Here is a 21375-nt window from a genome sequence, read left to right as displayed (position 1 = left end):
GCTCTAGTTCTTTTAAAGTACCAAACCACCTAAGCACCCTCAAATACAATTTAATTTATGGGTGAGAGGGCACTAGAATGTGTAGATGATCAGGTGAAGAGAGAGGCTATTCTAGGCTTGGGGGATGGACTTGGAATACAAAGGCTTGGAAATGACAGAGAGTAGTTTGGGGGCCAGGTTGTGAAGGATAAAAGGAATAAGAAGCACTTGGAGGTGACTGGGTAGGAGAAACTCACAGTTAGGCCCACAATTTTGGGGGGGGGGCAGGCAATGAGGGTTAAGTGACTTGCCCAAAGTCACACAGCTAGTAAGTATCAAATGTTTGAGGCCATATTTGAATTCAGGTCCTTCTGATTCCAGGTCTGGTGCTTTATCCACTGCGCCACCTAACTGCCCCAGTCAGGCTCACTCTTAAGGAAAACCAACTGTGTTTCCTATGTTCTTTGGGCCTCTCACTATGTGCCTTGTGATTTCCCAGTGGTGAATGAGGAAGCCAGGGCCCTTACCCTCCGGCCTCAGCCTTTCTTTGCATCCTCTTTCTCTTTTCAGATCCCACATTCTGCTGAAGTTACACAGCACTCCGTGAATGTGCTCTGTCTTTTCTTGCTTTTAAACCTTTGCTCAGTCTGTGTCTCTTCTTGACATACTGCTCACCTTTCTGTTTCCATTAAAAATAAAAATCTATCCATCCTTTAAGGCTTAGTTCAATGCCATCTCCTCCAGAGAACCTTTCCTAAGACTTCTAATCCTTTCTCCTCAGAGGCCCAGAAAGCCAGACGTGGCCTGGCCCTCCTTTGTGTTACATTTTCATTTTTCCTGTGGTATTTAGCACAGGCTGCCTTATTATGCTTTCTATAACACCTGGGACCATACTTCCTACAGACATGTCTTGTGCTTCCTAGTAGCCTAAACTCTACATGATGAGAGGGTCTGGGTTACATTTTGTTCATCATGCTATCTTTCCTTAGTGACCAGAAGATTATTTTGCAGATAGTAGGTCCTTAATAAGTACTTGATGAATAGAGTAATAATAATAGTGTGTGTGTGTGTATGTGTACCATGTGTCAAAGATCTTATTATAGTTTGAATTTAGTTGCTATTAAGGCTTAAATCCATACCAAGATTTTTGGGCCTCCTGTATAATTTCTTTCTTTCTTTCTTATAATTTTTTTTTTTTTTTTTTTTTTTGCGGGGCAATGGGTGTTAAGTGACTTGCCCGGGGGTTACACAGCTAGTAAGTGTCAAGTGCCTAATGCTGTATTTGAACTCAGGTACTATTAAATCTAGGGCCGGTGCTTTATGCACTGTGCCCCTTAGCTGCTCCCCCCCGCCCATAATTCTTTAAGATTTATTTTCAATGCTCTGGTCCACTTTCCCCACAATAGCTTGGTGAATCTCATAACAACTCTGAGATAACTGTGACAGAAAAATGAGATATGAAGTATAAAGTGCCCAGCGTGCAGTAAGCACTTTATAATTGTTAGCAATGAGGATGATGACAGTGATGGAGAAGGAAGAGGTGGAGGGAGAGGAGGAGGAGGAGAAGCCAACAACAAATGGACAAAAAAGACACAAATATAAAGTACAAAGTGATTTCAGGGGATGGGGTGAAACCCCTATGAATAACTCCTAACTATGAATATCCTAGAAGGAGCACTAGACTGAGATAGTCAAGGGACCAATAATTTCAGACTTGACTCAGTCACTCACTTGTTAAGTTAAATCTCTGGGTAAATGCCTTTCACCTCTCTTGGCCTCAGTTTCCTTTTCTATAAAAGCAATGTGTATGACCTCATTTGATTTCTGAAGCCCCTTCTAGTTCTACAACCCTGACTGATGGAAAGTGGCCCATTTCAGCAGACCAGGTGTGTTTTTCCAGCTCCAAGAGAAAGGGAAAGCGAAATGTAACCATCTGTCCTTGAGACTGAGCAATTTGGTGAGATGATCTGTATAATTTTTGTTAAATACACACCTCCTTTTCCTCAGTGGCAAGTTTGTCCAAATTACCTTGCCTTCACTTCACTGGTTTCTGCATATAGGGATAGTAAGCTTTCTTCCCAAAGACTAAAAATGTTCAGAAAATTCGCAAAGATTTGAATAGAGTTTATTGGCTGGAACAACAAAATACTTCTAAACGATTGCAGAATTACATTTCAGTTCGGCATAATGGACACTGAATGCTACCGAAATGCCAGTTGGGCAGTCGCTTGCTTTTTTTTCTTATCTGCTCCTCCTGGAACATGTGTGGATAAATGACAACCAGTTAATTCTTTTTAGTAGGTTAAGAACGCCTCTTGAAAGGGTGCAAATATAGCCACCATTCAATTACTTTATCATGGGAAAGCTAGGCAAAAAGCTGTCTGTAAGTTACTGTACTTCCTTTGAGACATACCTTGTGTAGATAACCATTTCTAAGCAAGAAATAAAAATTCTGAAAAGGTACTTTAAGCTCCTTAAAATAAAAAATAAAAAAGCATGTTCTTTATTTCATCCCCAAGTAGCTTAACTGGGAATAAAGAAAGCTTTTTTAAATGCTTCTGAATGTTCTCAATTTTACCTTGGGACCAGAGGGAGATGCTCCTGTGGGTGGTTTATATGAAGACATCAGTTTTTTAGCTTGCTAATGTCTTTTCTTAATCAATAACTTGATCAAAAATAGACAGCAAGCGTTAGCTTCGAGGCCTCCAGGATCTGGACTAATTAAATTATCTGACTTTGTGCGTTGGCCCTACCTTAGGGAATGAGTTTGAGCAAACCAAAGTAGAGTTTATTTGACTTTTTGCTTGTCTGACTGGCAAAGCTGAGCCATGGTAGGCACCACACGGCAGAGGTTGAATTGCCTATTCTTCTCTTGAGTGGTGTTTGTGGCAACCAGAGTAATTGATCAATCAATCAGCTAAGCAGTACTTATTAAATGCTTACTATGCTCCAGGCAGTGTGCTAAGTGTTGGGGATACAAATATAAAGAAACAGACTTTACTTGCAAAAGGCTTATATTTGAATGACAAAAACAAGGACATATAAACTTTATTATTGCAGTCTTGTTGGTTAGTTGTGTCTGGCTGTTGGTGACCCCATTTGGGGTTTTCTTGGCGGAGATACTGGAGTGATTTGCTATTTCCTTCTCCAACCCTATTTTGCAGATGATGAAACTGAGGCAAACAGTGTTAAGTGACTTGCCCAAGATCACACATATAAACATGTACATCATATTATAAAGAGTATGAAACAGTATTTGTAAGGGAAGCTAAACATAATAAGATAGTTTAGGAGAAAGGGTGTTAGTGGTTGGGAGTTAGCAGTCGTGTGTCCCATACCTCTTGAAAGGTTTGGTGAAGCCCACAGACCCCTGCTCCTCCAAGTTTTAATTAATTAAAGGAAATGATAGACTTAAGTTAATGAAAATAAAGATGACTTATTTTCCCATCCAAATTTATGGACCCCTTAATATATGGTTTGTAGACCCCAGATTAAGAACCCTCCATGTAGAAGAAGGTGGAATTTGAGCTGCCCCTTTAAGAAAGAAAGGGACTGAAGTGGAGGTAAGAATAAATAATTACATTTATAAATATAAATAAATAAAAAATATAGGGGGCGGCTAGGTGGCGCAGTGGATAAAGCACCAGCCCTGGATTCAGGAGTACCTGAGTTCAAATCCGGTCTCAGACACTTGACACTTACTAGCTGTGTGACCCTGGGCAAGTCACTTAACCCCTATTGCCCCGCAAAAAAAAAAATATATATATATATATATATGTATATAAAATATATAAAAGAAAATAAAAGAATAAATAAATAATTAGACAATTAAAGCTATAATAATAGCTTTAAGGTTTGCAAAACACTTTATATATATTATTCTGTCCTTGCAGTTACCCTAGAATCTGGGAACACACTGAGACTGAGACTTACCAGAGTCACTCAGCTAGTGTCTGAGTCAGAATTTGTAGTGGAATCTTCCTGAAGTTAGGTCTAACACTTTATCCACTAGCTCTCTATTAAGAAGAGAGGCCTGGGGCAGCTACGTGGTGCAATGGATAGAGCACTGGCCTTGGATTCAGGAGGACCTGAGTTCAAATCTGACCTCAGACACTTAACACTTACTAGCTGTGTGACCCTGGGCAAGTTACTTAACCCCAATTGCCTCACCAAAAAAAACCAAAACCCAACAACAACAAAAAAAAAAAAAAAAAAAAAAGAAGAAGAGAGGCCAGTGTGGACAATAAAATTTTTAGATCCTAATAATATATGTCCTTTAACTATGAGAGACCTATCTTGTCATGACCAAAAGCTTGCACGCTAGCAAGGAATTTTTTTTTAAAACCTCATTTTTTCCCCCATTGATTTCCCAATAAAATAAACATTGATCATCTTCCAGGTATGCTATGTCATGGGCATGTAAATATATCTGTATAGATGTGCACACATATATGTGTATATAGATATGAGCATGGAATACTCATCTATGCATGTACATGCACATGATACACATGGGGTCTCGGTGTGTGCAATGCACCATACACCTGTGCATGTGTGTGTACATGTGTTTGCATATTATGCACACTTACACGCTTGGTCCTTACCCTCGAGTCGCTTAGAAGATGGATGGTTAGAGAGATGCTAAGCACATACACATAGGTATAAACCAGGGAAAATGTCTACAAGTGTCCAGAATGGGGAGAACGTTAGCATAAGGGATTCAAGGAAGACTGGATGAGAGAGAGGCGCAGAAACAGAAGCAGAGACAGAGAGAGAAGTGGGAAGGGATGGTCCAGAAAAGGCTTCATGCAGCATAGATGGAAAGGACTTCAGAGGCCACATAGTCCACCCCACCCCCCATTTTACAGATGAGGAAACTGAGGCCCGGGAAGGTTGACAGACTTGCCCAAGGTCACACAGGGAGTAAATGCTAAAGCTGCCATTTGGAGCCAGATCCTCAGACTGCCAGTCCAGTTCTCTGTATCCTGTACCTCACTGCACCTGGACTTCAAAACACAGGAGGTTTTTTCTGCAGATAAGGATGTGGGATGAGTCCCTCCCTGGCTTACACTACAGAGATGAAAGAGAATATCCAGCATCCAGAGATACCAATTCCATGAAGGGGAATAGTATGATGTGAGTCCGGGAATGGAAGATGGAACCAGGTATGGAAGGTCTTGAACTTCAGGGTGATGGGTTTATATTTGATTGATAAACAATGGGCAGGAAACAAAGGTTTTTTAGAAGGGGCTGATGGGATCAGATGTGCTCAGTAGCATCACTTAGAGCCAGCAGGGGAGAGTGGAGAGAGAGCTGGGCCTCCAGCCTCTGGAATCTAAGTTCACCTCTGCTACCAAGTGACCTTGGCAGAGTCCCTTATCCTTTCAGCCTCAGAGTTCTCCTCTGTAAAATGAGGGGGTTGAAATAGATGACCTCTAGATGCCCTTCCAGTTTGATCCTATGATCTAATCCAAACCCTTCATTAAGCAGAGGAACATAGTGAGATCACCTGCTTTTAAGAAACAGAGCTGGGTTTAGAAGTCAAGTCTGCTGGCTCACGAGTCAGTACTCTCTGGTGTTAAATAAATGCTCATAGATTGCCTGCGCTTGTGTTCTCATGGATTCCACATTTGCCCCAAATCACAGGAGTTAAAATCGATTTCCTTCCAGGGTACACCTTAGAGATCTGAAGAGCCAGTCATGGCTAGATCCGGGCCATTAGGGAATCGCCTTGAAATTGGAAGGGGTCACTAAGTCCCATGCCCATCATCTTACAGATGAGACCTAGAGAGGCTTTCTAAATCACTTCAACCCAGCTGCTCACGTGACTTTTCTGAGATGGGGTTCAAACAGAGGCCTTCTTCCCTGGAAGTCCAACAATCTACCCACTACCCCATACTGCCCATTATCCTGAAGTTTCCCATGGACTTTCATTTATTTGGGCACTTATGGAAAAAACACTTTACCCAAACAAGACCAGACTCGTTCACAGAGAAAGACTGGAACACAGAATACAAGCAGAGACAAATTACTGTTATCAAGGTATGTATACCAAGAAGTTTGGCAATAGGTCACTTAATTTCCGTTATCACACAGTGCAGAACTGTGCCTTGGTCTATCAACCTCATGCCCAGAAGGTTGTGGGTAGTGTTAATTATATGGTGCAAACTGGTTATTAAAGGTATTTTTAGGTTAATCCTCATTATCCTTTGTTCCCTAAGGGTGACACCTGACGGCATTCGCTGGTCAGAAGAGTAACATTCATTGGGAAATATAGCAGCCATGACAGGCCCTTGGATATTGATAGTAGGAACCTCCTTAGCACCCCCTTTTAAAGAGGCATCAGCTGTATTGATTCCCCCAGTAATTATGCTGATTAATAATAACAGCAGCTACCTTACTGGGTTGTACAGAGCACTGGATGAAATAATGGATATGTTGCAATTTGCAAATCTTAAAGCACTATGTGAATGTTACCTAGGATTATTACTGTTGTTACTAATTATAATGAACGTTGATGTATCTTTTACTTATATTATTTCACTTGAATAACTGGAGAGGTATGGACCTGCCATTTACCATTGGTATAGCCCCGGACCTGGAGTCTGAAATACCTGAGTTCAAATCCAGCCTGGGATACTTACTAGCTCTATGATCTTGGGCAAGTTGCTTAATTTCCATCTGCCTCAATTTCCTCATCTGTCAAATGAGGATAGTATTAGCCTCTATCTTCTAGGGTTGTTGTGAGGATTCAATGAGATCTCGTTTGTAAAGCAAACTTTATAAAGCTACGTCAAGGCTCCTCGCTATTTCTGTTTACTGTTATTGCTGTTCTTGTTGTTTTCTAAAGAAGCAGCATAGAAAAACATCTCCTAGTACCTATTGAGCCAACCCCCTTGTTTTTTTTTTTTAGCTGAGGAGTTTATGGTCCAGGGAAGGAAGTGACTTACTTTTGGTCACAGAGGTGATTAGCATCAGGTCAGAGGTAGTATTTGAATCCACTTGCTCTGATTCTAGAGCAAAGTATTTGCCCCACCATATTATGCTGCAGATCCCTTAAGGTCTTGTAGACACACAAACTCCAATAGGGACTCAGCTTGTTATTCCATTGGTAGAGGGAACCTCGCCACTGAGGAAATGCCCCCTGAGTAATGTAGGTCAGCATTTTCTTGCGTGACTTTTTGTCTCAGAGAGCTGCTGAGAAGTTTAATGTCTTTGCCACATCGTAGAGGCAGTGTATGTCAGAGGTAAGACTTGAACCCAGAACTTCTTGGGTCCGAGGGCAGCTCTCTATCCATTACACTCATTTTCTCCATACATGTCAAGTAGTTTTATTGTTCTTGCCCAAGTCCAGTAGGAACTGAATTCTTCTTTAACACCAGTACAAGTTAGAATACAATGGGGTTTCTAGCAATCATTCTTGTTCCACCCATGGGTTAAACATCTTGCAAATCACTTGTCTTTGCATTTAGCATAAAAATGCCAGGCCTCATCTTCACTCTCTCTTGGCACTTCTCTTGATTTTTACTGCAGGGTTTACTGACTGTCTCTCGAGAAAAAAAATATATCTTCATTAATCTGTCACAGAGATGAAAAGATGTAATAAATATAGTTCATCTCTACTGGTTCTTTTGTTTTCTTCTGAAGCATGGGTGCTTCAACATTTATCAGGGATCTAACAGCTGTCTCTCAGACCTGAGACTTTGCCCTCCTCTCCCATCAGCCTTTGAATTTTCTCTCTTCCCTTTAACTTCTGTGATGGTGTTTCATCAAAGAACACAAGAGTTTGGTTCATTTTTTTTTTAACTAAGGCTCCACTAATCAATGGCCCAAGCCTTGTGCCTCACTGTTAATTTAACCAGTGACATTGGCACGAGACTGCACTCTTTGTAGTTACTGTAGAGCAAACATCTCCTTTCCAGAGGTCATTCCAAAATGAGTCCCAAATAGTTGAAGATGTTCTTTCTCTTGCCTCCACAAATGCTTTCTTAGGATCAAGCTCTAAGTCCAAAGATGTCATGTGTCTCTTTCTTCTCCTCTTTATCCTTCCCTTCTCTACTCCCTTCCTCCTCCTCTCCTCTTCCTTCTCTTTCTCCTCCTCTTCCATTTTCTTATTCCTCCTTCTCTTGTTTTTCCTCTTCCCCTTCTCCTTCCCATTGTCTTTCTCTTTTCTCTTTCTTCTCCTCTTTTTCTTTCACTTTCTCCTTCACTCCCCTTTCCTCTCCCTGACCCTGACCTCTTCCATTTTCTCCTCTTCTTCCCAGAGGTACCTCCTATTTGCCTTATTCCATCAATGTTCAGTAAATTCCATTTCCACTGACTAATTTAACGGACCTAGGGCCAGCTGTCATTGATATAGTCACAGGCTGAGTGTGGGGAAGAAGGAAGGACCCAATACCTTCTCCTGACTGGCCAAGCTGCATAGTGAGTGGTGGCTGTGGAAGGTAAGAAGGGTAGGGATTGTGGCTTTTTTGGCAGAACCGCCCAAAGGGCCTGTTCCACATAGTGGGTGCTTCATAAATGCTTGTTGACTTCAGTTGCACTGAGAGATATACAAAGATGATTAACACAAGGACTCCTGCCTGGATGCTGTTTCAAATCTATGGAGGGAGTGGGAGGATCGAGACGGCTTCACAGTCTATTTGGTATGTACCCCATTTATTCCTGTAGCACCCAGAAATAAGGAGGTGACAGTCTCACTTTCCCTGCTTCGGTCAGACCCCATCTGCCATATGGTGTTCAGTATTGAAGAGGAGCACTGATCATCTGGAAGGTGTCCAGGAAAGAACAGTCCTAGTGATGAAGGGTCTTCTTGCACGCGCACTATCTGAGGACAAGCTGTCTAGCCTAGAGAACAGGAGGCCCAAGGGACATGATACCTGTCAACGCATTGGAGGGTCTGCTGTGTGAAAGAAGAATTTGATTTCTTCTGTTTATCCCCACATCCAAGGAGGGACATTGAGGTTTGATGGGAAAGTTTCCTAACAAGAAAAGCCAGCCCAAAGGGGAATGGCCTTTCTTGAGATGTGGTACCTCTTTTCCTTATTGGAATTCATTGTGCATCGTCCATCTTGGGTAGTCTTTAGGTAAAGAAAGGCTATATAGGATTATGTGATAGAGGAGATTTGTTGGCAGGTGTTGGTTGGATCAAATGACCTTTTGGGTCTCTTCTAAGTGAACCTGGGAAAGTCACTTAACCTCTGTTTCCCTCAGCTTTCTCATCTGAAAAATGGGAATAATAATGGCATGGTTACTGTGAGAATCAAAGGCAACGATATTTGTAAAACACTGTGCAAACTTCAAAGTACTACATCAATACTAGCTATTCTGTATTATCATCATCCTCTGAATTTGAGGCAATCATGAAGCGGTAGGAAAGAGGAGAGATTGCTCAGTCAGTGTATGATTAATGAATTTAGAAGTCTTTGTGAACTCCTAATTTAACTCCTAAATGTCCACCTTCACCTTTCTTGTGACCTGCTTGATGAAATCCTCAATGTATAATTTGGCTGGAGATCCCGTAGCCTTTTGAGGGCCAGGTGTGTTCACTTTTCAGGAAATCCAACCATTATCATTTCACTGTAAGGACCGGATCCTAGCCCAGGCAGCTTGCTCCTTCTGAATAGAAATGCTACTAAATATCATAAGAATACTTCTCCACCCCTCTCTCCTCTTTAAGACTCTGCTAGAGGGGCAGCTAGGTGGCACAGCGGATAAAGCACTGGCCTTGGATTCAGGAGGCCCTGAGTTCAAATCCAGCCTCAGACACTTGACACTAGCTGTGTGACCCTGGGCAAGTCACTTAACCCTCATTGCCCCACAAAACAAACAAACAAAAAAAAAACAAAACAAAAAATAAATAAATAAAAGTCTCTGCTAGAGCTGCCATCCCATCTTAAGCACAAGCTAATGAGACTTGTATGCCAGTTTCCCATTGTCGTTTCAGTCTTTCTGCAGGAAGAGAGAGATACAGATAATCTATCCAATTATAATAGTTGTCCCTGATTGAATAATCTTAAAAATGAACTCGTTGTTGATGCCAATGACAGTTGGCCTGGCAGACTTGTCAACCTCACCACATTTTGGTGTAAGTTTCTGAGTCAGATGGGAGATGGATGGCCTGGTCACCGGGCTGTAATGGTGGTTTAGGGGGTTAGCTCTCTGAACAACGACAAAAGCTGACTCTTATCACCATCCTTTTTCACTAGGAGCCCTGTCATCATCCTAATTGTACTGAGCTCCTCCTCCTTGATAATCATTTTGAAGGCAGAGTGTGGAAAATGAAATTGCACAATTAAGAGGTTTCTGTTTCGGAGTGCAGGACATTTCTCTGATATTTTCTGTTACTGGGCCTTCAGTGAATGTTAGGAATAAGTCTCTTTCTCAGATGGTCTTAGAACTTGCTGTTTTGCATAGTTCTATCATTCAACAAGCATTTAGTCAGTACCTGCTCTGTGGCAGGCACCTTGCCAAATGTTGAGGCAGGAAAGACAAAAGTGAACCAGTCCCTACTCGCAAGGAACTTCCATATCAGTTGATTGTCCTTCTTTTTTTTTTTTTTTTTGTTTGTTTCTTTTTGTTGGGCAATGAGGGTTAAGTGACTTGCCCAGGGTCACACAGCTAGTAATTGTCAAGTGTCTGAGGTCGGATTTGAATTCAGGTCCTCCTGACTCCAGGGCTGGTGCTCTATCCACTGCACCACCTAGCTGCCCCAGTGTCCTTCATTTTTTGAAGAGGACAGTTGACATCATGGAGTGATTTCTTGATTTGAGCATGAAATAGGCTTAAGTGAGGCAGAGCTGCACAACTTTGTTAGGCTCGCTCTCTCTTCCTGAGTCATTGACGTGCAATGGCAAGACAAAAGTCAAGATGCCTGGTGATATGAGGAGGAGATGGCTGGTGCATCAGTAATTACTTACCAAATAAATAAACGCATGGACATTTTCTGGATGGAGAGCACTAGGAGCTGAGGGGATCGGGGAAGGCTGCGTGTAGAAGATGGAACTTTAGCTGAGTTCTGAAGGAAATGAGCAATTCTAGGAAGCACAGATGAGGAGTGAATGGCAGCCTAAGAGACCACTGGGAAAGTATTTGTTTTGGGACTGCAAGGAATGGATTCAAGGATGAATGGTCATAAGGTTATCGATTTGGAGCCTGAAGAAACCTTCACATCCATTAAATCCCTGTCTGCTAGCTACATAATAAGGTCCTGTGGTTTGGAATTGGAAGGCACCTTAGAGACCCGTCCAGTATCTCTTACTTATTTTACCATTGAGGCAGCTGAGGCCTAAGTGAGTGAAGTTACTTACCCAAGGTCACAAAGGTAGTATGTGGCCTAGCTGGGGTTCAAACTCAGGTTCTATCTTTTGTCATTCACTAATTTCTTTTTTTTTTTTAATCCTAAAAGTATTTCATCATTTCCAGTTACATGTAAAGATAGTTTTCAACATTTGTTTCCATAAGATTTTTAGTTCCAAATTTTTTCTCCCTCCCTCCCTTCTGTCCCCCAGACAGAAAGCAATCTGATGTAAGTTTATATATGTACAATCACATTAAACAGATTTCTGCGTTCATTCACTAATTTCTGATAATTTTCCAACCACTTATATTTCTAAAATGCTTTACCATTTAAAAAAAACCTTCCCTCACCGGAGCCCTTGGGAGGTGGGTCACACATCAGCATTATTATTCTCTACTTTTAAATATTAAAATAAAGAGGAATTAAATCCCAGGTACCTTGTAAAATCCAGTACCACCCATCCTCAGCAATCTTTTTCCTTCTTTCTGATGTGATTTTTGAAAATCAAATTAACTGTATTAACAGAGATTGAAATTGGGTTTTGTATCACCCTGATCCTGCCACATATGCATCCCTCTAAGTTCTATTAAATTTAATAGGAGTTTTGCAGATGGAAAGACAGCAGGATCGGCTTTTTTTTTTATTGCTTCAGAAAACAGGTCCTGAGCAAAGAGAACACACGAAATTATAATGTCTTTTATGTCCTCATTTAAAATTCTCCATGTTTTCTTCCTGAGTTATTTATCATATGGACCTATATGGAGAGGAAAATGCAGGACATTGTTTCTGGAGAAAAGAAAAGGAAAGCCATCCTACCCCTATTACAGTGAATAGCATTTCTCGTTCATCACATTCTAATTTCTAAGATGACTTGTAAATCATACTGAAGGAGGGCAGCCTTCCATTGGTCAGGGGGAAAATGGGAAATTTAATAGTTTGTCAAAGATTAATAAAAAAGGATTATAGCCATGAGAGACCTGACTTGGGGAGCAAATACTTCTTATTTCTCTGCTTCTCATTTTTTTTTTTAAAGTTCATCAAGCTCATGAGCCTATGGAGAGCTTAATTAAAGTTACTGATCATTACTCAGCTTGGCTTCCAGCATGTTCCTCACACAGAAACAGTGTATTGAGTGTGTAGAGAAATGAGCTTCAAACATGGCTTTAACCTGGAGTTCCTCCCCTTTTCTGGAACAAAGTTTGTTTCTTTTCTTTTTTTTTTTTTCCCTACAGAAAGTCACAGGTCGTGGTCAGTATAGTTCTCAAGGTTTGGCTGAACCTCTTTTCCAGAGAATATCTCAATTATGGAACTATTCAGAATAGGCCTTCTATGGAAGATTGGGCTAAGCAATATTATTTCAGAGCCCTAAGAGTAAGAATAGTGCATGTTTAGATAGCAATTTGACATTTGCAAAGTACTCTCCTTTTGTCCTTATTACCATCCAGGGAGGAACATGCTATTATCTTTACCCTTTTACAGATAAGGAAACTGAGGCTTAATAGAGCTTCAATGTCTTCTTCCCATAATTGGTAAAAATCATACAGTGGTTTCAATTCAATCAACATCTATTAATCCCTACTATGTGCCAGGCACTATGCTAAGTCCTGGGGGTCTGATTAAGATCTAGATTTGACCCTATAAGTCATCTAGCCCAACCTTCTCATTTTATAAATGAGGAAACTGAGTGTCAGAGAGGTTGTGATTTGCCGAAGGTCATCCAGGTAGTCAGTGGCCAATCTGGGATTTAACATTAGGTCTTCTTACTCCAGATCCATTTTTCTTTTAGATGGTCAGCCCATTGGCCTGAGCAGGGCTTAGCACTGAGTTTTTGGGACCCCATTTGGGGTTTTCTTGGCAAAGATTTGGAGTGGTTTGCCATTTCTTTCTCCAGCTCATTTTTACAGGTGAAGAAACTGAGGCAAACAGGGTTAAATGACTTGCTTGAGATCACAGAGTTAGTGTCTGAGGTCAGATTTGAACTCAGGAAGGTGAGTCGTCTTGACTCCTGGCCTGGCACTCTGTGCACTATGGCGCCCCCTACCTGCTCTGCCTTGCATATAGTAGGTGCTTAATAAATCCTTGTTGATTCAATTTGTGTTGTTATGAACCTAGATCTTCCTTACTTGAAAAACAGTGTTACAACAGCCACAAGCCACGGTGCTTCTCAGCTCTATCTTATTCTGTTATAAAACTGTACCTAAGCCTGGGAGCACTGGGGTGCTTTTGAAATATTTCCTAACTACCCTCCCATTGAATAGAAGTACATATTCAAGCACATGCGCACATAGGTGTGCAGGCACTCACACACACACACATGCACATTTGTGAGAGGACAGCTTGAGATTCTAGTTTGTCAGTGTATTTGAAGGTTAAGCTACTTTCTCTCCTCTATACATTTCTCTTACCACTTTTTCTGAGCCAAGTCTGGAGATTGTTCTTCCCCCGAAAGCTCCTGAAATCCAGGCCAATCATGTAAGCTCATAGCGAGTAGGGTTTGGTCCATTCTTTGCCCTTGTATCCGTAGCTCCTGGCTCAGTACCTGAAACAGAATGGGCATTTTACAGATACTTGTTGTTTGATAGAATAATCAAATGTAATGAAACCGACAGGAGCTATGCATGTACTTAGAATCGGGATGGGGATCCTGGACGTAGGCTCGGAAACATCTTGGTTTCAGTCTTATCTCCATTTAGCTAAGAGGGCAAGTCGCTTATCCTTTTTTAGCCTCAGTTCCTTCATCTGTAAAGTGTGCACATTAACAACTTTAGTACCTCCTTTATAGGGTGGCTGTGAGGCCCAAAGGAAAATAATGTACGTAAAGTAATATATAAATATGAGCTATTACCTCGAACATCTCAATTCCATTTTCTCTCTTTGTAAAAGCTTCATTATAAGAAAGCCCAAGAACATGCCCAGGTTGATTTTTTTTTTAGTTGTGCTTTTTTTAGGTTGTAAAGTTATTCATTGTGATGAGAAACAGAACAGGCTACCAACTTTCTGATCTTGCTAGGAGGACAGAATATGTTCCCTTCAGTGAAAACCTTTTTAAACCCCAGATTACATGGGATTGCATGTTTCAGCAAACGGAATGAAATCAGCCCAATCACTTGTATAAGGAAACAGACAACAGGCCTCCAATTTAAACCAAGATACCTTGGATCACGTCACAAATTGGCTGATGGCCCATTGGCGTAAATGTCAAATTCAATTGTTCCTTGATAGGGGTCCAGCCTGACTGAACAGTAAGAGTGGCTCTGGACTTTGAATTTGTATAGAGTTAAAGGAAAAGGTTTCTCAGTTTAGATTTGAACCTAATATAACATCATGTTCTGAGTACTTCAAAATCCGAGTTTCTCAAATCTTCATTAGGGAACTTGAGAGAAGAAAAGTAAAGGGGTAAAGAAAATTCACTGAAAATAGGACCTCAGGGAGATGTCAAAAAGAAGCAGCTTGTTCTCAGCTCTGTTAAAGGACTCGCTATTTTACAAAACTAACCTTAACTCTCATACTTTGATTAACAAAGGCAATATTCCTTATTAGATTTAATTTAAAGGTGTAATAAGCAGTGTCACTCAGCTACAGAAAAATAGTATTTTGGATATTTTCCAAATTCCCACAGGCTTAAAATCTAAACCTTTCTAAAGCTTGCTGACAGCACACCTTGCCTGTTATTACAGCTCGGGTTTTGTTTTGTTCTTCTGCCAGTACCAGAATATCATTAGGTTATAAATCAGACCTAACGGTTTAGATTATTGTTCATCTCCAGGCTCTGCGCTTTTCTTTTCCATTAGTTGGAGTGTAACAGAAATAATTTAATTTATTAGTAGGTCAGTCATTGAAAAAAGCTTTTATATAAAAATGTGCTTTGGATGGCAGGGGGGAGAACCACATATCTTTCCCTTGTGATTTAGAAGGAGGTGTAATAGCTATGGTATAGACTAGGTAGAGAAAATAGATAGACTCTTGTAACATGAATTACTGTGTGGCTTCTCATCTTGTCTTCCTTCTCTACTTAAAAACACCATGCGCGTCCCTGGGTGAAAGAAAACTTTGGTTTCCCTTATTTCCATCAGCTGATGGCAGACGTACCCCCCATCATGCTGATGGTCCTCTCTGTCACTCCATTTAATTCACTGGAGATGGAGAGAGCCCTTTTCATTTTGTGTTTCCCCAGTTTTTTGATAATTTGGAATTGGTTGCATGAAGCACTTCATTCTACAATCACTTATTGACCACCGTCTATCTCCTTTGTGCTTTATTAGACACGGTGGACAACATACAAGAAGGCTTTCTAGGAATTTATGATCTGTTTGAATGAATTAAATGAGATAAATTAGGAAGGGGCCTATTTATAATTGTTTTTCAAGGTTATAGTTTTAGGGTTTCATCATTCATACTTTTAAGCCTAAAAACTAGAGGACAATTCAAGAGCTCCCATTATCTAATCTCTTCCTTATTATGTGTTTCCTTATGTGATCTTCCCTTCATAACCTACTAGTTCCCTGATTCCAACCCCATACCTGCATCTGGGTTTCTGTTTATGCTGCTGCCTCCACCTTCTCCATGCAATCCTTGGAACTCACTCTCAGCTTCAAATCCATTTCATATATTGTTGTAACTACTTAAGAGCCTAGGGTCATGAATTTGAGTAGGGTAGAACTATAGACATTATATAGTACTCATCTTCTTCACCATTTTTTGTGCCCTGGCCCCATATCTGAGAAAGCCTGCTAAGGCCTTCTCTGAAGAATGTCTTTAAATGCATTAAAAAATGCTGAAGATTAAAATGCTTAGGAAAGCCTTTAAACTGGAAACACAGTGGAAAAAATTGATAACCAACAAGCAACACTTAGGGCTACTTACAGACAACACCAAGAGCTCCTATCTTCCTTGCCTTCAAGAAGCTTTACATTCTAGTGGAGAAGGACAACACATAAAACTCAGTTTTTCCTGATATGTCCTCTGTGCATTGTGTCATTATGTACACCACTTAAAAGCATGCCTTATTTTTCTCAAATATATATTTATTTACTTATTTATTCATTCACCTATTTGTTTATTTGTTTATCTGTTCATTCACTTAGTTATTTGATGAAGCAATTAGGGTTAAGTGTCAAGTGTCTGAGGCTGGATTTGAACTCAGGTCCTCCTGAATCCAGGGCTGGTGCTTTATCCACTGCACCACCTAGCTGCCCCCTCAAATATATATATATATATATATATATATATATATATATATATATATATATATATATATATATATATATATAGTTTGGTTGGTTTTTGTTTTTGTTTTTGAGCAGGGCAATGAGAGTTAAGTGACTTGCCCAGGGTCACACAGCTAGTAAGTGTCAAGTTTCTAAGGCCCGATTTGAACTTAGGTACTCCTGAATCCAGGGCCGGTGCTTTATCCACTGTGACACCTAGCTGCCCTAAATATTTTGTTTGTTTGTTTTTTGTTTTTTTCTGGTCTCAAATATATTTTTAAAAGTCACATTGTTACATTTTATTGTTCTGAGTCTTTCATCTATAATAAGGTTGGAGTCAGGGCAGGGGGAATGCCCAAGTGGGATTATGGCATCATAGATTTCAAACTAGAAGTTTTTTTGTTTTTTGGGGTTTTTTTGTGAAATGTGAAATTTATTACATCTTTAAACTATCTTTATACACTCTTCTTCTATATCACAGAGCTGACCACCAGGTAACCAATATTGTTGCACTTCCCTCTGAATAGCTTATTTTTCTTCTTCAAAGCCGATTGCTTTCTTCTTCTTTGACTTCTCAAACTCCTGGGTTCCCCAGGTATAGAGGAAGTAAAAGCCTATAAATGGTGGGGCGGCCCGCAGAATGGAGTCCTGCATCCTGCGTAACATATTCGGGATGCCCTTGGTGAAGTAGCTGGGGAAGGCTTTCTGCTTGAATGGGGACAGGCTGTAGGAAATGATGTGCCTCACCCGGATCAGGCTCCCAAACTCGCAGCCCATCTTCGCGGCGCCTTCAGTCCCTGTGTCAGGATACTTTGTCTTCCAAAAGCTCCTTCCTCCAGACCCTTACATTTAACTAGAAGTTAATTTTGAGGTCATCTAGTCCAGCCCTTTCATTTTACAGACAAGGAAACACAGTTAGTGACTTTCCTTGGTCACCCAATTCAGCTTTCTTTCCTTTGTACCATTATTCTGTGTCTGTTTGACTTTGTATCATTTCCCATTTAAAAAAAAAAATGAGATTGGAAGCTAATCTCTTGGCAAGAGTATTCAGAGAGTTTAAGGAGTTTTCTTAATGAATTAAACAAAGGTAGTTTATTCAGACAGTTCATATTTGATACTTACAAAATCATACTATTTATTTCCACAGGCATCGATCGCCATATAAGATCAAAGATTTCCTGGATGTTAGCTTTGGTTCAGGCCAGTCTATGGAATGCACCTGAATACTGAAAGTTACAAGCCTACATAGGAACAACAGACTCCCACCTGTTATGTTGCTTCCTATATTTCTTTTTTCTTTCTGTGATGCCATTGGCTCGATTGGTGTTTATAAAGAATCCCTTCTGTGATTGATTGGGCCTCTCTCACCCCTGCTGCTATGATTGCGGATAGAGGATATCGTAGGTCAGGCTGCTCATCAGTTGTCTCAAGAACTTCAAATGTTAAAGCTGGCTTTTGTAATTGATCAACCTACAGGGCGCATAACATCACATAAGTCTAGACCTAGAAAGGACCTCAGAGATGATCCGATCCAGCGTTCTTATTTTACAACTGAAGAAACTGAAGGCCTTTGTTAGTAAGGGGCAGAGTTGGGACTTGGGTCCTCTGACTCTGGTTTTAGCACTTTTTTTTCCTATACCATTCTTCCCCTGTTAAGTTTTTATTCATTCACTTAACAAGCATATATTATGTGCCTATAGTATACAAAGCATTTTGGTTCTGTGATTCTGTGGTCAATGCTCTTTCCCCTTCACTTCCAGCCTTCTTTCTCTTGCCTCCCCACAGCCTCTTTAGGAAATGTGTTTAGAAAGGAGCTAGACTGACAATCTGAGATTAAACACCCTATTCATGGCCACTATAGAAAGTATCAAAGCAAGGGATGCCAACCTGGGTTTCCTACTTCCATATTTAATGCTTCTTTTGGTCCATTATTTTGAGTCCAGTGGTATCTGAATAGAATTCATTAGCTGAACGATATATCGCTTCCAGAAACTGGCATGCTTTTAATGAAAATCCAAGCCTCCCGTTTAGCTGCAAAGAAGGTTAGAGGTTCAGACGGGGAGAAAAGGTTTCTAGGGGAGGCCAAAAAAAAAAAAAAAGCCAAACCCCAAACCCAACCCTAAACCTAAAACAAAAAAACATTTCTGTCTCTTTGGGATATCTTTTTCTGCACCATTTAGTTTTTCTAAGAATTTGCTCAAGATTGGTTTCTCATTGTGACTTTAGAAACATCATAAATCGCAAAGCCAATTAGGGTACCTCAGATGCTGAATACTGATCCGGGATCTCCAGACAAAGTGTGCTTGTTCTCCATTGCTCATTGGTCACTCTCCTCATTAGGTTATCTTTGTTGCTACAAGGGATCAAATACTAATTAATTCCTTTGCACAGAATCACAATGATCACCAAAGTAGGGGGAGAGAGATGTGTTTAGCTTTTCTCCCATGTTGCCCATTTCTTCCCTTGGGGATAGTTTCTGTAATATCTGTAGTCCTAAAGGTTCCATGTCCAGAAGTATGGATTTTTTTTTTGCTCCAAAACAAGGTTAAAGTTTGTAAAAGCTTCTTAGCTCTAAGGACCACTGTGAAGATGCTGGTCACTTGCCATCTCACAAGTCCTGTTTCTTCTTTGCTTCAGTGAATATATTTCAATGTACCTTTCACCCATTATCATGATTAGTTCTCTCTGAAGAATTAAAAATGAAAAAGTCTTTTTGGGCTCTCATTATGTGGGAGGCCAGGAGCTGTTTTCTGGGACAATCAACGCTTTGGGTTTCCTTGGTCATTTCAAGTCAGAGATGACTTAGCCCCCAAATACTGGTGGATGTCATAGTAGGGCTTAAGGTTTAGGAAGTGTGGAAGGAACAACAGACTCAGAATCATGGATTTGGAAGGTATCTTGGAGGCCATTGGCTACCTCTGTTTTAGGGATCCCACTACATCCTGAGAAATCCCATTCTACTTTTGGAAAACCACCGTTTTGTAAATTTCCTTGTACACTGATCCAACATCTCTTTGGGAACTTAGATCATAAATCTCAAGTTTTGAAGAACCACAGAAGCTATTTAATGGAATTCTCTTATCAGTGGTAGGATTTGAACTCAGGTCCTCTGACTCCAGAGCTCCAAAGTTAGCCCTTTAGGGTCAAGCTGAACACTTCTTTTTTTTTGGGGGGGTGAGGCAATTGGGGTTAAGTGACTTGCCCAGGGTCACACAGCTAGTAAGTGTTAAGTGTCTGAGGCCGGATTTGAACTCAGGTACTCCTGAATCCAGGGCCGGTGCTCTATCCACTGCACCATCTACCTGCCCCAAGCTGAACACTTCTAATCATTAATTTTGTTGAATTGAATTGCATTCCTCTTGCAAATGAAATTTCTTCCACTACTTGGAGTTAAACGATCACTCACCCCTTAAGTTTTCTCTTCTGCAAGCTAAATATCCTTTGTGACCTGTTCTCAAAGGCTGTGGAAAAATGATCAGAAGTAGAAAAGAAAGTAGAGAGGAAGTACTTAGTAGGTACTTAATTGTGCTTATTAAATTAAATGAATAAATGCAATAGTGAAGGAGAAGTAGAAGGGAAAACAAGAATGTCTGTTTGAGGAAGTGGTAGATACCTAACTGCTGTTGCTTCTTTTTCCAAAAGACATCTATGACCAGTTCATGCAGGTGGAGATTTCTGGGCATGTCAGAGTGAGTACAGTCCTGGACTTGGAGTCAGGAAGAGCTGAGTTTAAATCCAGTCTCAGACAGTTACCAGCTGTGACCCTGGACAGGTCACTTAATCTGTTTGCCTCAGTTTCCTCATTTGTAAAATGGAGTTAATGATAATACCTACTTCCCCTGGTTGTTTTTAGGATCAAATAAGGTAACAAATGTAAAAAATGAATTTGCAAACCATCAATAGCTATATGAATGTTGGCTAGTGTTATTATAGACAAGAAAGGACTCATATGTAGTAAGATCCTAGGTGAAATGAGTTAACTTATGTTGTGAGCAAACTTGTAGAACTATAGATTTTCAGATTTGCAAACAGCCTTAGAGCTCAACTAGACCAGTTCTTTCATTTTACAGATGAGGAAACTAAATTCCAGAGAACTCAAGCAACTTCCCTAAGGTCATACTGCTTGCTTTTGGTTGTTTTTTTCGGTCATGTCCAACTCTTTGTGACCCCATTTGGGGTTTTCTTGGGAAAGATACTGGAGTGCTTTGCCGTTTCCTTCTCTAACTCATTTTACAAAAGAAGAGTTGGGGCAAACAGGGTTAAATGACTTGCCCAAGGTCACACAGCTAGTAAGTATCTGAAGCTAGATTTGAACTTAGAAAGATGAGTCTTCCTGACTCTAGCCCTGGCGCTTATTCAGCTAGCCATTGACAAAGTTGGAATCAGAATCCAAATCTCCTGATTTGGAGGACTGTGTTTCGTTCATTACCCCTATGCTTTTATTCCCTAATTTATCTCTTGAGAATAATTATCATGCAAAGTCTTCAGTGATTTTTTTTTTATGAACTGATGCTTGCTTACAAGCTATAGTTTTTTTTTTTTTGTTTTGTTTTGTATGGTGGTTTACTTTTTGTTGTTGTTTTTTCTTTTTTTAAAAAAATGATAATTAGCATGTATTTATTACTATTATTTTTTTGCAGGGCAATGGGGGTTAAGTGACTTGCCCAGAGTCACACAGCTAGTAAGTGTCTGAGGCTGGGTTTGAACTCAGGTCCTCCCGAATCCAAGGCTGGTGCCTTATCCACTGCACCACCTAGCTGCCCCTTGTTGTTTTTTTGCGGGGCAATGAGGGTTAAGTGACTTGCCCAGGGTCACACAGCTAGTAAGTGTCAAGTGTCTGAGACTGAATTTCAACTCAGGTCCTCTTGAATCCAGGGCTGGTACTTTATC

The 21375-nt window shown here is 40.5% G+C and overlaps 2 protein-coding genes across 3 annotated transcripts in view; one reads left to right on the top strand and one right to left on the bottom strand.

The window, feature by feature from the left end:
* Positions 1 to 21375, top strand: part of PTPRG (protein tyrosine phosphatase receptor type G) — an 848612-nt gene that overhangs the window by 251386 nt on the left and 575851 nt on the right. The window lies entirely within an intron of this gene.
* LOC122755626 (cytochrome b-c1 complex subunit 8-like) lies at positions 17014 to 17262 on the bottom strand. Its single transcript, XM_044004285.1, has one exon. It carries the CDS (start codon positions 17260 to 17262, stop codon positions 17014 to 17016), a length of 249 nt encoding a protein of 82 aa, XP_043860220.1.

This window comes from Dromiciops gliroides, chromosome 1 (assembly GCF_019393635.1).
Source record: "Dromiciops gliroides isolate mDroGli1 chromosome 1, mDroGli1.pri, whole genome shotgun sequence".
In the NCBI taxonomy this organism is placed as follows: Eukaryota; Metazoa; Chordata; class Mammalia; order Microbiotheria; family Microbiotheriidae; genus Dromiciops; species Dromiciops gliroides.
This window is presented reverse-complemented; position numbering and strand designations above follow the sequence as displayed.

Excerpts from the sequence above, each read along its gene's own strand:
- LOC122755626 (XM_044004285.1), bottom strand. The coding sequence starts at position 17,262 with ATGGGCTGCGAGTTTGGGAGCCTGATCCGGGTGAGGCACATCATTTCC.